Below are 15,606 nucleotides of genomic sequence, written 5' to 3'. Positions count from 1 at the left end.
TCTCATTTAAGCATGGATTTACATTCATTTAATCCTCATGACAATCTTATAAAGAAGTTATTATTATCCCCATTTCACAGATGAGTAAACTGAGGGACAGTGGATTTAAGTAACTTGTCCGGAATCATACAGGTAGTAAATGGCAGAGATGGGATTCATTCATGCCCAGGCACTCTGGCTCCAGAGTCCGTGCTCTTGACCACTGTCTTCTAAAGAGGAGGGAAAAAAAATCTGGAACTGGAATAAATCATTAATGCGGTGGTAAATAACAAAAATCATGGTATTCTCTGCCCTTTATGCCTGATGCAATGTCAAATATAGAAAACATTTGTTTGCAGGAAAGGATAAAAACTAAGGGAAAGAGGGAACAAACTCATTAACTATAACTCTTGCTTACATCTAAACTATCTGAGATCTTAATTGCTCTTTGTAATCGTTGGGGCTTTAACCTCAAACACCACTTTTCACATATTTCTGAAAATAAAAGTGTTATTCACATCATGATGATGCTTTTTTCTGTTCATTTGTGTGTGTTATTCTGCACAGGTAGGCAGTAGGTCAACAGTGCAGAAACCAGGACTCTAACAAAGGTGGAGAGGTTTGACGTACATGTGACAAATGCTCTTACTTTCTTATGAGTGTCTCAAACATGTTGTCTCATCTCCACATTTCGTAAGAATGCTGACCATTCTACCAATTCTTCTATAACCACTATTAGGTACAGCATTTATTTCTGTGTCTGCCTAACAAAAATTCTTTCTTGTATGATGTGCTATGGATAGTTCTGATAACCAGAAATTCAACGAATCACCTGTATACTCTAAGGCTACTTTTCTTGTGCATTTGGGAAAAACAGGGCAGTCAGGAGCTCTGCTGGAGTGACTTTTCCTACTTCTGAGAGAACATGTATAAGACTAATTACACTGATGAGAAGTTTGTGGCCTCTTAACCATACAACTCTGGTAGAGCTCACTTACATATCAAGGTTACTAGAGCAGAATGCTATCTTTGTTAGATTTAAAGTCAGTACCTATTAGGCAAAAAGTATACAAAGCAAAAATTTCCCCTTAAAAAGCTGTTAAATAGATATTAAGTTCAACCTACATGATTTGGTGAAGCCAATCTTTTACAGTAAAATGCATTTTTACTACAATGTAAAATTTTACATTGTGCAATGTGAATGTGCAATTTTACTGCATTTACAGTAAAATGCAGTTTTACTACATTAATATATTTACTATATTAATAGAGTTCATGTGCCAAATAAGATTTTACAGTAATGGAAAAAAAGGATTTTTTCCCCTCCCTTATAGTTTTAGAGCGGGGCAGGGAGGGAGAACAGCAACTCAGTTGAGCCCAACTAAACTAAAAGCATATGCTGTATAACCCCACCAAACTACTCATTCTGTTGATTTACATACTTTTTATTGTAGCCTATTAAGTATTTTCAAACTTTACAAAAAGTAAAATAAAAAAATCTATCAGGAATGTAAAACCAAAAAAATTTTTAAATGATACAACTTGCTGTGATGGAAATGTATTATTTATACTGGAAAAGTCTAAATAAATTTCACTGACATAATTTCTATAAAAGTACCTGCAATTTCATTAAAATTTACATTGACTTTTACAATGTGTCAAAATTGGTTTATAGCCAATATCAGTATTTCTCCTGAATTTAAAAAATTCAACATACTATGATACTCAGTAGAATAAATACTTTGGTAAACCAAGATTCTTATTAACAAAATTATATCCATCTATACTTATGATTATGAAAAAAAATGGTCAACTTAGTAGATGTTTAATGATAAACTCAAAAAGTTGATAAACTTCCTATACAGCAGTGTTGAGGGCAGCTTCAAAGATAACCATAACTGTCTTTCCCTGGTGAGAAGAGTTCAGGGAATTAAATTGCTTGAAATTATAAATAAAACATAACTTCTTAACTAGATAACTAAACCATTTTAGGTTCAAAATCAAGAAGCAAAGTGAGTGGAAGAGTGGATTTCAGTGAGAATAAAAATAAAGGGTAACATTAAATCACTACTCTATCTGATTTCTCAGTAGACAGGTAAGAAAAAAAAATATATATATATATAGTTGTATGGTAGACTAGGAATAGCTAAAGATTAATCTGGATTTTTTTTTTTTAAAGATTTTATTTATTTATTTGAGAGAGAGAGAATGAGAGAGAACACATGAGAGGGGATAGGGTCAGAGGGCAAAGCAGACTCCCTGCCGAGCAGGGAGCCCGATGTGGGACTTGATCCAGGGACTCCAGGATCATGACCTGAGCCGAAGGCAGTCGCTTAACCAACTGAGCCACCCAGGCGCCCTAATCTGGATTTTTAAACAGAAAACTAGTTTACTATAAAATCAATTTAACTTTTCACTATACACAATATACACTCAAAAAAATTGAGTAAAAAACAGCATTTCATATTCACCTACAGATCAAAAAGCAAAAAAGAAAAGGAAGATTTGCTTTGAAGTCCATCTCTAGAGGCAAACTTAATTTCACAATCATGAAATATGTAAATGTTTGGATATACTATTATGTTCTCTTCTAGAATCCTATTTAGCACTCAAGTGAAAAAAAAACTGAAGTTTGAAAGGAAAGTAAACATAAGATACAAAGGCATCATTTAATGCATTTTATGAAATAATATGTTATCACACAGTAACTCAAGACTTTGAAAGAAAATAATCCAATTTTAATAAATAGTATTTTGTTCTCCACTATATAAGACTCATATTTCACAATCAAAACAGGAAACCTACCTTTCCTATTCACAATATTATTTAAAGAATCAAAAACTTTTAAAGGAAGGAAATTTGGATATCAACCAAAGATAAAATCTTTGACTATCCCCAAGATAAAATAAGGTGTCCAAGATTTTACCCAGCTTTCTCAGCACTGAGTCCCAAAAGGAAAACACTAAAAACCAGGTTTAATTGTCTCTCTATATATGTTTTTGGATTCTATATGACTATTCTATTTCTCCCCAAAGTATTTAAAATAAATTAAACATAGGCTACAGCCAAATCTAATAACAAACCACATATTTTAACTCAGCATTTTTCAATGCAAAACAGCATAACCCATATGAAGACTATGAACTCCAATCACATATTGCTTCCTTCCACTTATGCCAATTTGCTTCTAGGATTAAGTGTCCATAAATTTTATGCTTGTCCATCTTCTACTGGTTAATTCTAAGAGAAGTAAACAATTCACTGTTCATGCAAAGTATAACATTTTTGAAAAGTTATCCCTTAACCTCACCAATTTACTGTGGAGTCCAGGAACAGAGTTTAATTTTACTGACAATTCTTTGGTCTAATTTTTAGTATTTCAGTCTCATTATTTTAAAGTTTTGCGGGATTTTTTGTTCGTTTGTTTATTGCTTAAAAAAGGCTTTAACCTTTTGACCTTTCCAAGTATAAAATGTTAGCTTGGTCCTATTTTCTCTAAACTGCCAACCAAGAAATGTCATCTGTTATGTCTGTTTTGATATGCTTCCAAGAGACAGGGCTATAGAGTCCCTGATATAAACAGCTGATGACTACTGGAACAAGAACGGAGGAGGGAAGACTGGAAACTGATATTTGGAAAGTCAGTGCCATCTCTCAAAGGTAGTACATGAAGAAAACAATACACAAAGAAAAATGGCTATCTATGGAGAGAATAGTTAGTGAGACATTCCAAACTCTTCTAACTTTAGTAATGAGTACTGCAGGTAATCTAGGTATAGAAATAACACCAAGAACATTTCCTTCATTTTAAGAGATAAACTCTCAAAGTATGACAGTAAATTAAAATATAAAAAAAAATTAAATCTACCATGAGGGTACTGCATATTCTATGGTATTCCCATGTAAATATGTTAATCTTTATTTCTCTTAAGATACAGAGCTCATATATGAAAAACCTTATTTATTCTGCCAAATTATAGTTTTAATCAATGGTTGATGAACGAACTTACTCTAGATGAGTCATAAGAGGGGCTTGGTTGACCACTTGTTCCCCAAGATGTTGTACCTCCTCGTTCATCCATACCTAAGGAGAGAAGAAAGTGAAAGATATAAATCCAAAAGGCTACTATGATGGATTTGTTTTCACACAGTACAGCAGAGAGTACAATTCAGCAAGTAGTATTTGCATTTGTATGGAACTAGCTGTGTATCAATTCTTGTCTCAGAAACCCGAAGAAAGTAAGTTACCTCAGAAAGTCTTCATCACTGCTCCATACAACGCCCTTTATACAATGCAGAATTTCAGAACCAAAACGTCTTTGGAGACTTTAAAATAGGGCATAATCTAGGTCTCCTCATCCACTGCTACTTCTTTTATTATTTTTAATTTTTTTAAAGATTTTATTTATTTTTTTGACAGAGAGAGACACAGCAAGAGAGGGAACACAAGCAGGGGGAGTGGGAGAGGGAGAAGCAGGCTTCCCACTGAGCAAGGAGCCCGATGTGGGGCTCAATCCCAGGACCCTGGGATCATGACCTGAGCCAAAGGCTTAACGACTGAGCTACCCAGGCACCCCTCCACTGCTACTTCTAAGAGTAGATGAAACCCCCAAACTTCTATAGTTTAGTCCTGTCTACATGAAAATATGAAGAATTTAGTTCTTATGGATAAGCCTTAGAAAATGAAGCAAGTTGGGGAGCCTACGTGGCTCAGTTGGTTAAGCGTCTGACTCTTGATTTCAGCTCGGGTCATGATCTCAGGGTTGTGAGATCAAGCCCCACACTGGGCTCTGCACTGGGCATGGAGCCTGCTTAAGATTCTCGCCCTCTGCCCCTCCCCTTCTCTAAAAAAAAAAAAGAGAATAAAGCAATTTGGACAACTGTTCAAGTTAATAAAACTGGTTTCTAATATAACATTGACTAGATATTCTTAACTGGAGATATCAAAGTAAATCAAACTATACCAAATCATATCAAATCAATGTTAGTTACATTAAAACTAATAAAAATGATGTGACAACTTATCCTAGTAAAACCTCCTCTAAAATCTGATTCTAAATGAGTAGATCTACTCTTCTGAAAATTGCAAAGGATAACTCAAAGTAAAAAAGGATTAACAAAAAAATCAATTTATTGTGCTCCTTAATGTGCCCTCTGAAGCTTTGGCTCCATTATTTTCACCTTCCAGTCAGTCCCTAGAAAAGTTGAAAGAGCTGAAGACCTCTCAATCCAGGTATCTCTTCCTTTTCTGTCTTGAGGACCAGTCTTTTTTATCCTTGACCCTAACAGGGTATTTTTTCCCAAACCCTTTCCAAGTTTTCTATGATGAAACACAAAGAGTTGATTTTTTTCATTCTTTCATGAGAAAACTCTAGATGTTACAAAGACAACATTCTGCTAAGTTTAGAACCTCTTTTTCTTAAAAAAATAAAAATACAAAACTTCTTGAAGTCCTCTGTGATTTAGATGAGAATGTGGTCTGTAGTGAGTTAAATACCACAAATTCTCCAGGAACCAGCCACGATTCTCAAATCTCTTTCACAAGGACAGGACTGCCAACTGAGGGGGCAGGTGACAAACAGGAAAAGAGGAGTCAATTTCCAAAGCAGAACTTACTAATCACTAAATCATTAGTTGGTAGGTCCTTAATCTATTCTTTTTATGAACCTGTACTTTCTATATTAAGTGATTAACGTATATTTTAAAACGTTTTTAAAAACACTGTAGTACAAAGATGGGTACCTACTACAGAAAACACTCCAGGCACATTTTCAATCGAACCAGAAGCTTTGAAAACACAGAGAGATCACAAATATACAATGTTTTGTTCATGCTTAGATAATTCTTACTAAAATTCTAGATTTAGGAAAGATTCTATAAGTTTGGGAAATATCGCTAAAAATATACTTTGTAGCCATCTCTCCAGTATCACTAGGTACCTGTGGGCTATATTCCAAGCATTTTCTTTGTAATCAACACCACAGAATAGCAGTCAGAATTCCTATGAGGCCCAATCCAAGAAAAGGCTATTAACCCACAAAATCCGGTAATTAAAAACTACTGATGAAACTGCAAATAATTTTACTTTTTTAAATCATACTTTCCACCATTTGCAACTGTTTTTCTATATAAGTTTTTTTTTTTTTTTAAAGATTTTATTTATTTATTTGACAGAGAAAGACACAGCAAGAGAGGGAACACAAACGGGGAGTGGGAGAGGGAGAAGCAGACTCCCTACCGAGTAGGGAGCCTGATGCGGGACTCGATCCAGGGACTCCAGGATCATGACCTGAGCCGAAGGCAGTCGCTTAACCAACTGAGCCACCCAGGAGCCCCTATTTAAGTTTTTTTTTATACTACATAGCCAAAGTAAAATACAAACTTAAATTGACTACAGAAGGCAGAGTCTCAAATATTTGTACACCCCTATTCTATTGCATTATTTACAATAGCCAAAAGGTGGAAGCAAGTCAAGTATCCATTGGCAGATGAATGGATATATAAAATGTGACATATACATAAAATGCAATACTACTGAGCCTTAAAAATGAAGGAACTTCTGGGCACCTGGGTGTGGCCTAGTTGGTTAAACGACTGCCTTTGGCTCCGATCATGATCCTGGAGTCCCAGGATTGAGTCCCGCATCGGGCTCCCTGCTCAGCGGGGAGTCTGCTTCTCCCTCTGACCCTTCCCCATCTCATGCTCTCTCTCTCTCTCTCAAATAAATAAAATCTTTAAAAAAAAAAAAAGAAGGAAATTCTTACACATGCGACAACTAGATGCACCTGAAGACATTATGTTAAGTGAAATAAACCAGTCACAAAAAGGACAAATACTGTACAATTCCATTTATATCAGGTGCCTAGAGTAGTCAAATCCACGGAGACAAAAAGTAGAATGGTGGGGCTGGGGGGGGAGGAAGGTAATCATACTTTCAATGAAAGTATTCATTCAACAGAATAGAAACTTATTTTGATGATCATATCCTAATGAAAATAATCAGACCACAGTTTATGACTCTGAACTGTCTTATATCAAATGAGAAACAAATATGAGGCCTATGTGTTATTTACATACATCTGTAAAAGAGAATACAAAAAAGATGAGTGCCTGCCCCAGAAAACATCACAGACAAGATTTTTTAAAGATATATAAAATTCTGTGAAAATACAGAATTTTCATCAATTACAATTTTCATCACGTGACACTAATTACTCCCACAGAAAAGCAAAGATTTAATGAATTAAATGAGATGATAATTAATTAAGCCAACAGCTAAAGAGTATGACCTATAAATGATACTGGACATGGCAGGGGGTGGTTCAAAGGATGCTACAGACTAACAAGGATCTGGCTAGGTTTGAAACTCAGAGCTCTATAGTTTTATTGTTAACATATCCAGACTCTGAGAAGGTCGTGGCTGGCACTGACAAAGGCAAGAGTCATCTTTCAGCATCAATGACTCCTTTCTGCTGAAGACAATGGCTCTACAAACAGAAATATGACAGGAATAATAAACTTTCCAAAGCTTCAGCCATAAGACCAAGGTAAGCAGAAAAAAAGAAATCACACACAGAAAATAAACTTAATACAGAATTGTACAAACTGACCAAAATTTATACAAATTGATCAAAATCTAAAGAACTATTTATCAACAAGAAAATACAATATAGTTGCAATACAGTGATTGGGGAGACAACATTTCTATTAAGATACATCTGTACCATCACTGCCATGTATTTTCTTTCCTCCCCATTTCTAGTCTATGAATTCCAATGTCAACAATTTTTAGAGAAGCTAGTTCCTCGAATGACAGATTAAAATGATAGATATAAGAGAAAGTTTAACAATCACTGAGTGGTAGAAACACTTTGAGTCTTGTTTAACTTTTTAATAAATTATTCTATTTCTATTCAATAAGATTAAAAGGGTTAATCAATAATTTAATATAGAGATTGAAATGACCTTTTCCTTTTTTAGTATTTTTTTACTAAATTAAATATTTTATATTTATATTTATCTTTTTTAATATTTTATATACAGATTCTCTTAAGTACCTGCTTTTTTATAAGGAACCAATTAAATACAGTCCAATATATATTTGATTCCACAGGCCCAGTTTCAAAAGGTGTACATACTACTTTTAATATTTTTCCAGCAAAGAACTAACATTAAATTTTTTTACCTTACGTCAAAAAACCATCAAAAATGGTTTGTAAATTCAACAAAACAATTCGCTACCTTCTCATTTAATAGGAAAAGTAACTAGAAACAAATCATAAGTCACTACATACACAGGCAGTTCCTTAAGAGGCTAGGACTCTGGAGAAGGAGTAAGAGATAAAAACTGAGTTTTTGAGGTGTCAGAGCAAAATTCTTGGAGAAGCAAGCAAACTTCCTGGTAAAGTTTAACATATGGCAGTGTTCTCTTTTCTATGAAGAGCTCAGATATTAGTCTACCAGCTTCCTCTCTGCTGCTACCATCTTTAGTTTTTCACCAGAAGTGTTCTCTTGAGTTAACCATAAAACTACCTCACAACTTCTATGCTACTACGTCTTGTTTTATTCTCCTAGTACAGAGCCCTATAGACCTCTCTAGGTTTTTAACCACTAGCAAAACTGGAAACAGACTTTGGTGGGGGAGGGGGATGATGTTTCTATACCCTAAAGACCTTTTTTTTCCTCCCACATGGGCCTAAAATAGTACAGAGTTCATGTACACAAAGCATTACTCATGGTTTGATGAGCCTCAGGGAAGACCTGCCTGGAGGTAAAAGGGGTGAATGAGGAGAAAAGCTGCTGACCAGTTCCATCTTTTCCTACTTGCCACTGTCACCAATGACTCTGCCACCTGAGGCTGAGACTAGCGTAAAGTGACAAACAGGTCTGGAATTGGGAAAATATTTCAGATAGTAGTGGGGAGTCTATTGAGCAGAGAAGGAATAAAAGGAAGAAAGGGGACAATACAAAGAATGGAGTGAAGAGTGGTTAGGATATCCCTGCAGTTAAAACTGGTAAGAAAAACAAGACACTACAACCACTCTGCTTGGTATCTATCCTTATGAAAAAGGCACATACATAAAGTTGGAAGGAAGAGCACAGGGAATTTCTCTCTCTCTCTGTCTCTCTCTCTCTCACACACACACACCCCTTTAGGAGCAATGAAATCAAGATTCTTATCCTAGCAAGTAAAATGTACTTCACAAATATCAAATCCCAACACTGTTATAAATAAGGGAAAGACAATATACTTTGCAGGACTGCCATCTGCTATAAGGTGATTCAATAAATGATTTGATGAAATAAATCGGATTGGAGATGGCTATGTCAGATAACCAAAGCTATGAATGTCTCTCTTCAATAGTTTCTTTACTCAATTTTATTTGTGGAGTAATGATATTTGTTTAAATAACACTCCAAGGCTACAATCAATTGTAAAATAATATACAAGTAAACTCCACCACCATTTTTATTGTATGATTTTATATACTTGTGAAATAAATCTACCAATGTGTTTTTCCAGAACTTCATTGTGAAATGGGATAAATTAGAATATAATAGCAAATCCTTTGTTGTTATGCTAAACATTAATTAAAACAAAATAAAAAAGCTATGATAATATTAAAATCCTAAGTGAATTTAAGAGAAGTTAAGACATGGTGCCTCATATGAAGTATATAACAGTGATTACAGAGGCTTTTTTAAACTTATAAACAACTGAGATACTGTACAATGAACAGTCAAAGAAAACAATCTAATTCTTTTTAAAAGCATTTAAGAAAATAAGAACAGTAAGAAGAGTAAAAGGAATCACAGGTCACCTTTTAAAATTCAAACACAAATTCTATTTGGTATTAAGAACAAAAATTTATAAGTAGGGATATTCTAGTGCCAAAATACACTAGTAAACACATGGCTAATTCCAAGAAAATGACTAATTTTGAAAATAACTTTCAAACAGAGTTATTTTGCAATGTTATTAGCCACATCACTCTATATAAATACCATGTAAAGATAAAATTTTAAGGACATTCCAGTAATTTACACAGAGGATCCAAAGAAAATGGCAAGTCCACCTTTTTACAAAACATAGGTACTGCCTGATGGCCAGGGATTGAAACTAAATTCCAGAGGGCAAGCAGATATATTGTACCACACTGGGAGCTATCTGATGACCTGGGATCTTGTTTCCCTATCTGAAAGTAGAGTATTCCTATGAAATGTACTATTGAAAGACTTTTGTAATTTGAAATGGTAAAAAGCAAAGAAGCAATTACCATTGGTAAAAGCAAAAATCCTCTTCTGATTTCTTTCAGTTACCAAAAACAGGTACAAATGTAAGTCTTTGGTAAAAGCAAAGTGGCATAAAGTGAACTTTTGGATAGCAGGGGATAGCTGTACCCCCTCTCCAAATCAATACCAAAGCCCTGTATCTAAACAACATTGTCAGGTGTTTTACTCCATAGAGGCACTAGAGACAGTCAACTCTTAAAAACAGCCTTGGCTGCCTCTCTCGGACTCTGATCAGAGTCTCAGAGCAAAAAGTCTCTTAATGGTACAATCCCATTAGATTGACTTTATACATTTCCAAAATCTGTGACTCACTATTTTTAACATGATCATCTTAGTCCAAGCCCAAATTTACATATATCACACAATATTAATATTATGTAAATATTAATTATGCAAATATATAATATTAACAATGTAATATTAATATGTATTTAATATTACATATTAATGTAATAGCCTCCTAAAGCGTCCCCCCTTCTTCTAGTCCTTCTACAGTCTGTATTCTTTACATAGCAACTAGAATGACCTTTTAAAAACAATCATGTCAATCGTATGCTCAAAATCTACCATAGGCTTCCCAGCTCATTCAGAATTAAATTGGTCTACAATGTTTTACAGGGTCTGCCTGCCACCTCTCTGACATTATCTCCTACTATTCCTCCTCTTGAATCAATCTATTCCAACAACATGGTCCCCTGTTTTTGCTCAAATACACCAAACAGGCCCCCTTCTTGGGGCCTTTCCATTTGCTCTTTCCTCTTCATAAAATGCTCCCCACCCAGATATATGAATGGTCTTTCCCTTAATTTCCTTAAGTCTCTGTTCAAATGTAATCTTACAGAAGGGTGTTTGTTATCTGCCTTTTCCCAACAGATTAAAAAATCCATGAAAATAAGATGCAATCTATTTCGTTCACTGTTAAATATTTGGTACCTAGAAGAGTGCATGACACAAGTAGGTACTAATAAATACTTACGGAAGAATGAATGTATAAAATGGAAACAAAATCAGTTTAATAAAAGTGAAGCTGAAACTGGTTCCCTACTTGTTAGCTTATCATTCCTTTTTTAGACAATAATCAAAACCAATATTCTAAATAACTATACTTTTTTGAAAATTCTGTGAGAAGCAGTGAGACTGCAAATGACTATGCCAGACAACTAACTACTCCTGAAGAGCAAAAATTATTAACTTTTAAAGAAACTTAAATCCTCACTAAGCTTGGTAGCTAAACCAACACAGACCTTAAATACCATTAACTGTGAAATGACCTCATCACATGTTCTAAGAAAAATCACTTTGTATTCATTATAGTGCAGCCTATAGTACACTCCTACAAGAGGAATTTTAAATTAAAAATGTTCCAAGAAGATTCATATACTCAGCATGATGTTGGGATATTTACAAATGTGGTTAGAAATGTAATGAATCTCTTGATCCACACCCTTCTTTTGTATTTCCTTAACCAGTCACTCTTCACATGAATTTCTACCTCATCAATATTTCAACTATCACACTTGTTCTCTTCACGTATACAGCGCCCTGGTTCAGGTATTGCTTGTTCATCTTTTATGTTCCCATTTTAATCCACAGTTAACGTTGGCAGCACACTTATCTTGCCATAAACACAAGTTGGATCATATCCATTCATTCCACAAATGTGATCCTCTGCTGCTTCAGGAATAACATTCACACTCCTGAGTGCAGCATTCTTCAAGGTGGCCTTGATCTGCCTTTTCAGCTTCAGTACTTCTTATATCCCTTCAAAAACTCAATGTCCCCAACCTCATCAGGGTATTAATCACTCCCCAAACGTACCAAATTCATATACTACCCCTATTGTTCCCTAGCCCCAGAATATCCACCTTCATCTAACCCCCAACCTATTAAATTTCTAATTTGTTTCAGCCTAAGATCAAATGCCCCCTCCTCTGAGAAGTGTTCTTCATCAACTAAGTCTAAATTAATCACACTTCTTGAGAAGTTTATTTGCACTTACTCCGTCTTAAACACTGTCGGTTGTTTTCATTTACATTCTAACAATAAAACTTAATAGCAGGGAACATACCTTGCTCATCTCTATGTTGTTCTGGTACCTAGCAAAAATGTGGTATTCTGCCTTCAAATGTTTACTGAATGATTAAAAACATAAAAAATTAGGGCATTCATATAACTGGCTAATAATTCAGTAACTACAGATATGTTAAAAAGAAGAGATCCAAAATAGAAAAGTTATGTCTAGCAATCTAAGTAGATCAAGAATTAGTAAAATAAAAAAAAAAATACTTTTTTAAACAAAGTATTATTTTTGAAAGCAAATGGCAAATATGTTCGAGGAAACCTCAAAAGTGACCTAGTAACAAGCTTCCAAAACAATGCAGTAAGCTCCCGCAGATAGCTTCTATAAATTCCGGGAAAAATACAAACATAAAACAAATACTTAGAGGCTCTGGAGAGTGAACAAAACCAGGCTGATGTTAGATGATAACATAAACTTGAAAGAAATGACTAGAATGAGTGACTTTCTCTTTTTAATAGTTTTTAGGGATCAGAATAGGTGAGTTTCTCATTCTTAAAGTTTTATCCTGCACATAAGCAGTAGCCACAGCATGTAGGAACTAAAGTTTCAATAACTAACTGTCTTTCTAGCTTGAGAAAGAGGACAGAGCCAAGACAGCCATAGTCATCACAAAGTAATGACAGAATCCCAAAAAGAAGAGATGTAGAAAAGAGGAGTCCCAAATTTTTGGTATATCTCTGCGCCAGTCTTGGCATAACCCTGAAGTACATATTCACAGGGCAGGCCAAGGCAGTATGTAGCTGAGGCTAAAAAAATCAAATTGAGATTTGAGCAGGTGCCAACCTCAAGCAACACAGAGTTTGTACTTTAATTCTAAATCCAATTAATGGCTCAATAGAACAAAGAAATCCAAACTCTTTGGAGGAACATGAAAGAAAACAAAATTTCCACACAAATAACATTCACAGATACCCATAATACAATCCCAAATTCCTTGATAATGAAATGTGACCCAATCTCAAAGGAAAAGATAATCAAGGGAGACCAACCTCAGATGGCCCAGATACTGAGATTTTCAGAAAAGGACATTAAAGCAGATACTATAACTATGCTTAATGAGGTAAAGACATATGCTCATAATAAAGGAAAAGACTGAAAATCTAACAGGGTAAAGAAAACAAAAGATAACAGATGTAAGCCCTTAGAAATAAAAGTTAAAATATCAAAAATCTTAAAAAGTAAATTTCTAAATGGGCTTAAGGGAAGAATGGTGACGACAGAGGAGTGAGTAAATTTGATAACCACTCAATAGAAATAATTCAATTTGATAAAAAGAAAAAATATTAAAAGAAAAATAAACAGGCCCTTAAGAAACCTAAGGGAAGGGGTGCCTGGGTGGCTCAGTTGGTTAAGGGACTGCCTTCGGCTCAGGTCATTATCCTGGAGTCCCGGGATTGAGTCCCACATCGGGCTCCTTGCTCGGCAGGGAGTTTGCTTCTCCCTCTGACCCTCCCCCCTCTCATGTGCTCTCTCTCTCTCTCTCAAATAAATAAAATCTTAAAAAAAAAACAAAAAAAAACCTAAGGGAAGATGTTAAAAAGTCTAACATAGGCATAATGACAGAACAAAGAGAACAGGAAAAAAATGTTAAAAAAAATAATGGCCAAAAATTCCACAAATGTGGTAAGAGACATAAACTTAACAATTATAGACACTCAGTGAGCCTAAACAGGATAAATGTGAAAAAACCCATACCTAGACACATAACAAACTTCTGACAACCAAAAATACAGAGAAAAAGTTGAAAGTGGTAAAAGAGACATATTACAGAGAAACTACAATTCAAAGTACTGCAGACTTGTCTTCAGAAACTATGGATGTCAATATGTGTGGAAACACATCTTTAAAGTAAGGGGAGTAGAGGAGAGCCCGGGTGGCTCAGTTGGTTAAGCGTCTGCCTGCAGCTCAGGTCATGATTCCCAGGGTCCTGGGATGGAGCCCCATGTCGGGCTCCCTGCTCAGTGGGGAGTCTGCTTCTCCCTCTCCCTCGCACCCCCCATTCGTGTTTTCTCTCTCAGATAAATAAAATCTTAAAAAAAATTAAATTAAAAAAAATAAAGTAAGGGGAGTGGAGGGGCATCAGCCAAAATACAAATATCCCTCAAGACTGGAGGTGAAATCCATTTTCAAAAAAAGAAACTGCACTACAATAAATACTAAAATAAGTTCTTCAAGTTGAAGCAAATGTTATCAGAGAGAAACTTGAAAACTGAGGAAGGAAAGAAGAGCATCAGAAATAGTAAATATAAAAAACTGTATTTTCCTTTTAACTTTGTTAAACATTTATATAAAAAATTACAGGCATACTATTGTGCTTCACAGATATTGTATTTATTACAAACTGAAGGTGTGCGACAACCCTACATTGAACAAGTCTATTTGCACCACTTGTCCATCAGCATTTGCTCATGTCATGTTTCTATGTTGTATTTTGGTAATTCTTACAGTATTTCAAACTTTTTCCCTATTATTATATTTATTATGATGATCTGTGATCAGTGATCTTTAATGTTACTATTTTAACTTTGTTTTGGGGAGTCGCTGCATCCATATATGATGGTGAACTTAATAAATGTTTTGTGTATTCCAAGTGCTCCACCAACCTACCACTCCCTAACTCTTTCACTCTCCTCATTCTCCATCTTCTCAGGCCTTCCTGTTCCCTGAGACACAACAATATTGAAATCAGGCCAATTAATAACCCTAAAATGGCCTGTAAATGTTCGAGTGAAAGAAGAGTCCCACATATCTCACTTTAAATCAAAAGCTAGAAATGAATAAGCTTAGTGAGGAAGGCATGTCAAAATACAAGACAGGTCCAAAGCTAGGCCTCCTTGCCAAACAGCCAAATTATGAATACAAAGGAAAAGTTCTGGAAGGAAATTACAAGTACTATTCCAGTGAATATATGACTGATGAGAAAGAACACCCTTATTGCTGATATAAAGATTTAGTGGTCTGGATAGAAGACCAAAGCAGTTGCAACATTCCCTTAGGCCAAAGCCGAATCCAAAGCAAGGCCTTAACTCTCTTCAAGTCTATGAGGGCTGAGAAAGATTAGGGGCTGCAGAAGTTTGAAGCTAGCAGAGATTGGTTCATAAGGTTTAAGGAAGGAAGCCATCCCCACAACATAAAAGTGCAAGGTGAAGCAGCAAGTATTGATGCAGATGCTGCAACAAGTATCCAGAAGATCCAGCTAACATAATTAAGAAAGGTGGCTATAGCAGTGGGTATTATATAAGACTGATGCATCA

The 15,606-nt window shown here is 35.2% G+C and overlaps 1 protein-coding gene across 3 annotated transcripts in view; it reads right to left on the bottom strand.

Moving 5' to 3' along the window:
- The window catches only part of TCF12 (transcription factor 12), a 377,690-nt gene that overhangs the window by 215,442 nt on the left and 146,642 nt on the right, over positions 1 to 15,606 (bottom strand). For all 3 annotated transcript variants that reach the window (XM_021693892.1, XM_021693887.2, XM_021693891.2), the window contains one exon: positions 3,990 to 4,063. In XM_021693892.1, the coding sequence (XP_021549567.1) occupies positions 3,990 to 4,063 (74 nt within the window). The remainder of the gene's footprint in view (positions 1 to 3,989; positions 4,064 to 15,606) is intronic.

Source organism: Neomonachus schauinslandi, chromosome 9 (genome assembly GCF_002201575.2).
Source record: "Neomonachus schauinslandi chromosome 9, ASM220157v2, whole genome shotgun sequence".
NCBI lineage: Eukaryota > Metazoa > Chordata > Mammalia > Carnivora > Phocidae > Neomonachus > Neomonachus schauinslandi.
Note: the sequence above shows the minus strand (reverse complement) of the source record. Positions and strands in the feature narration are given on the sequence as shown.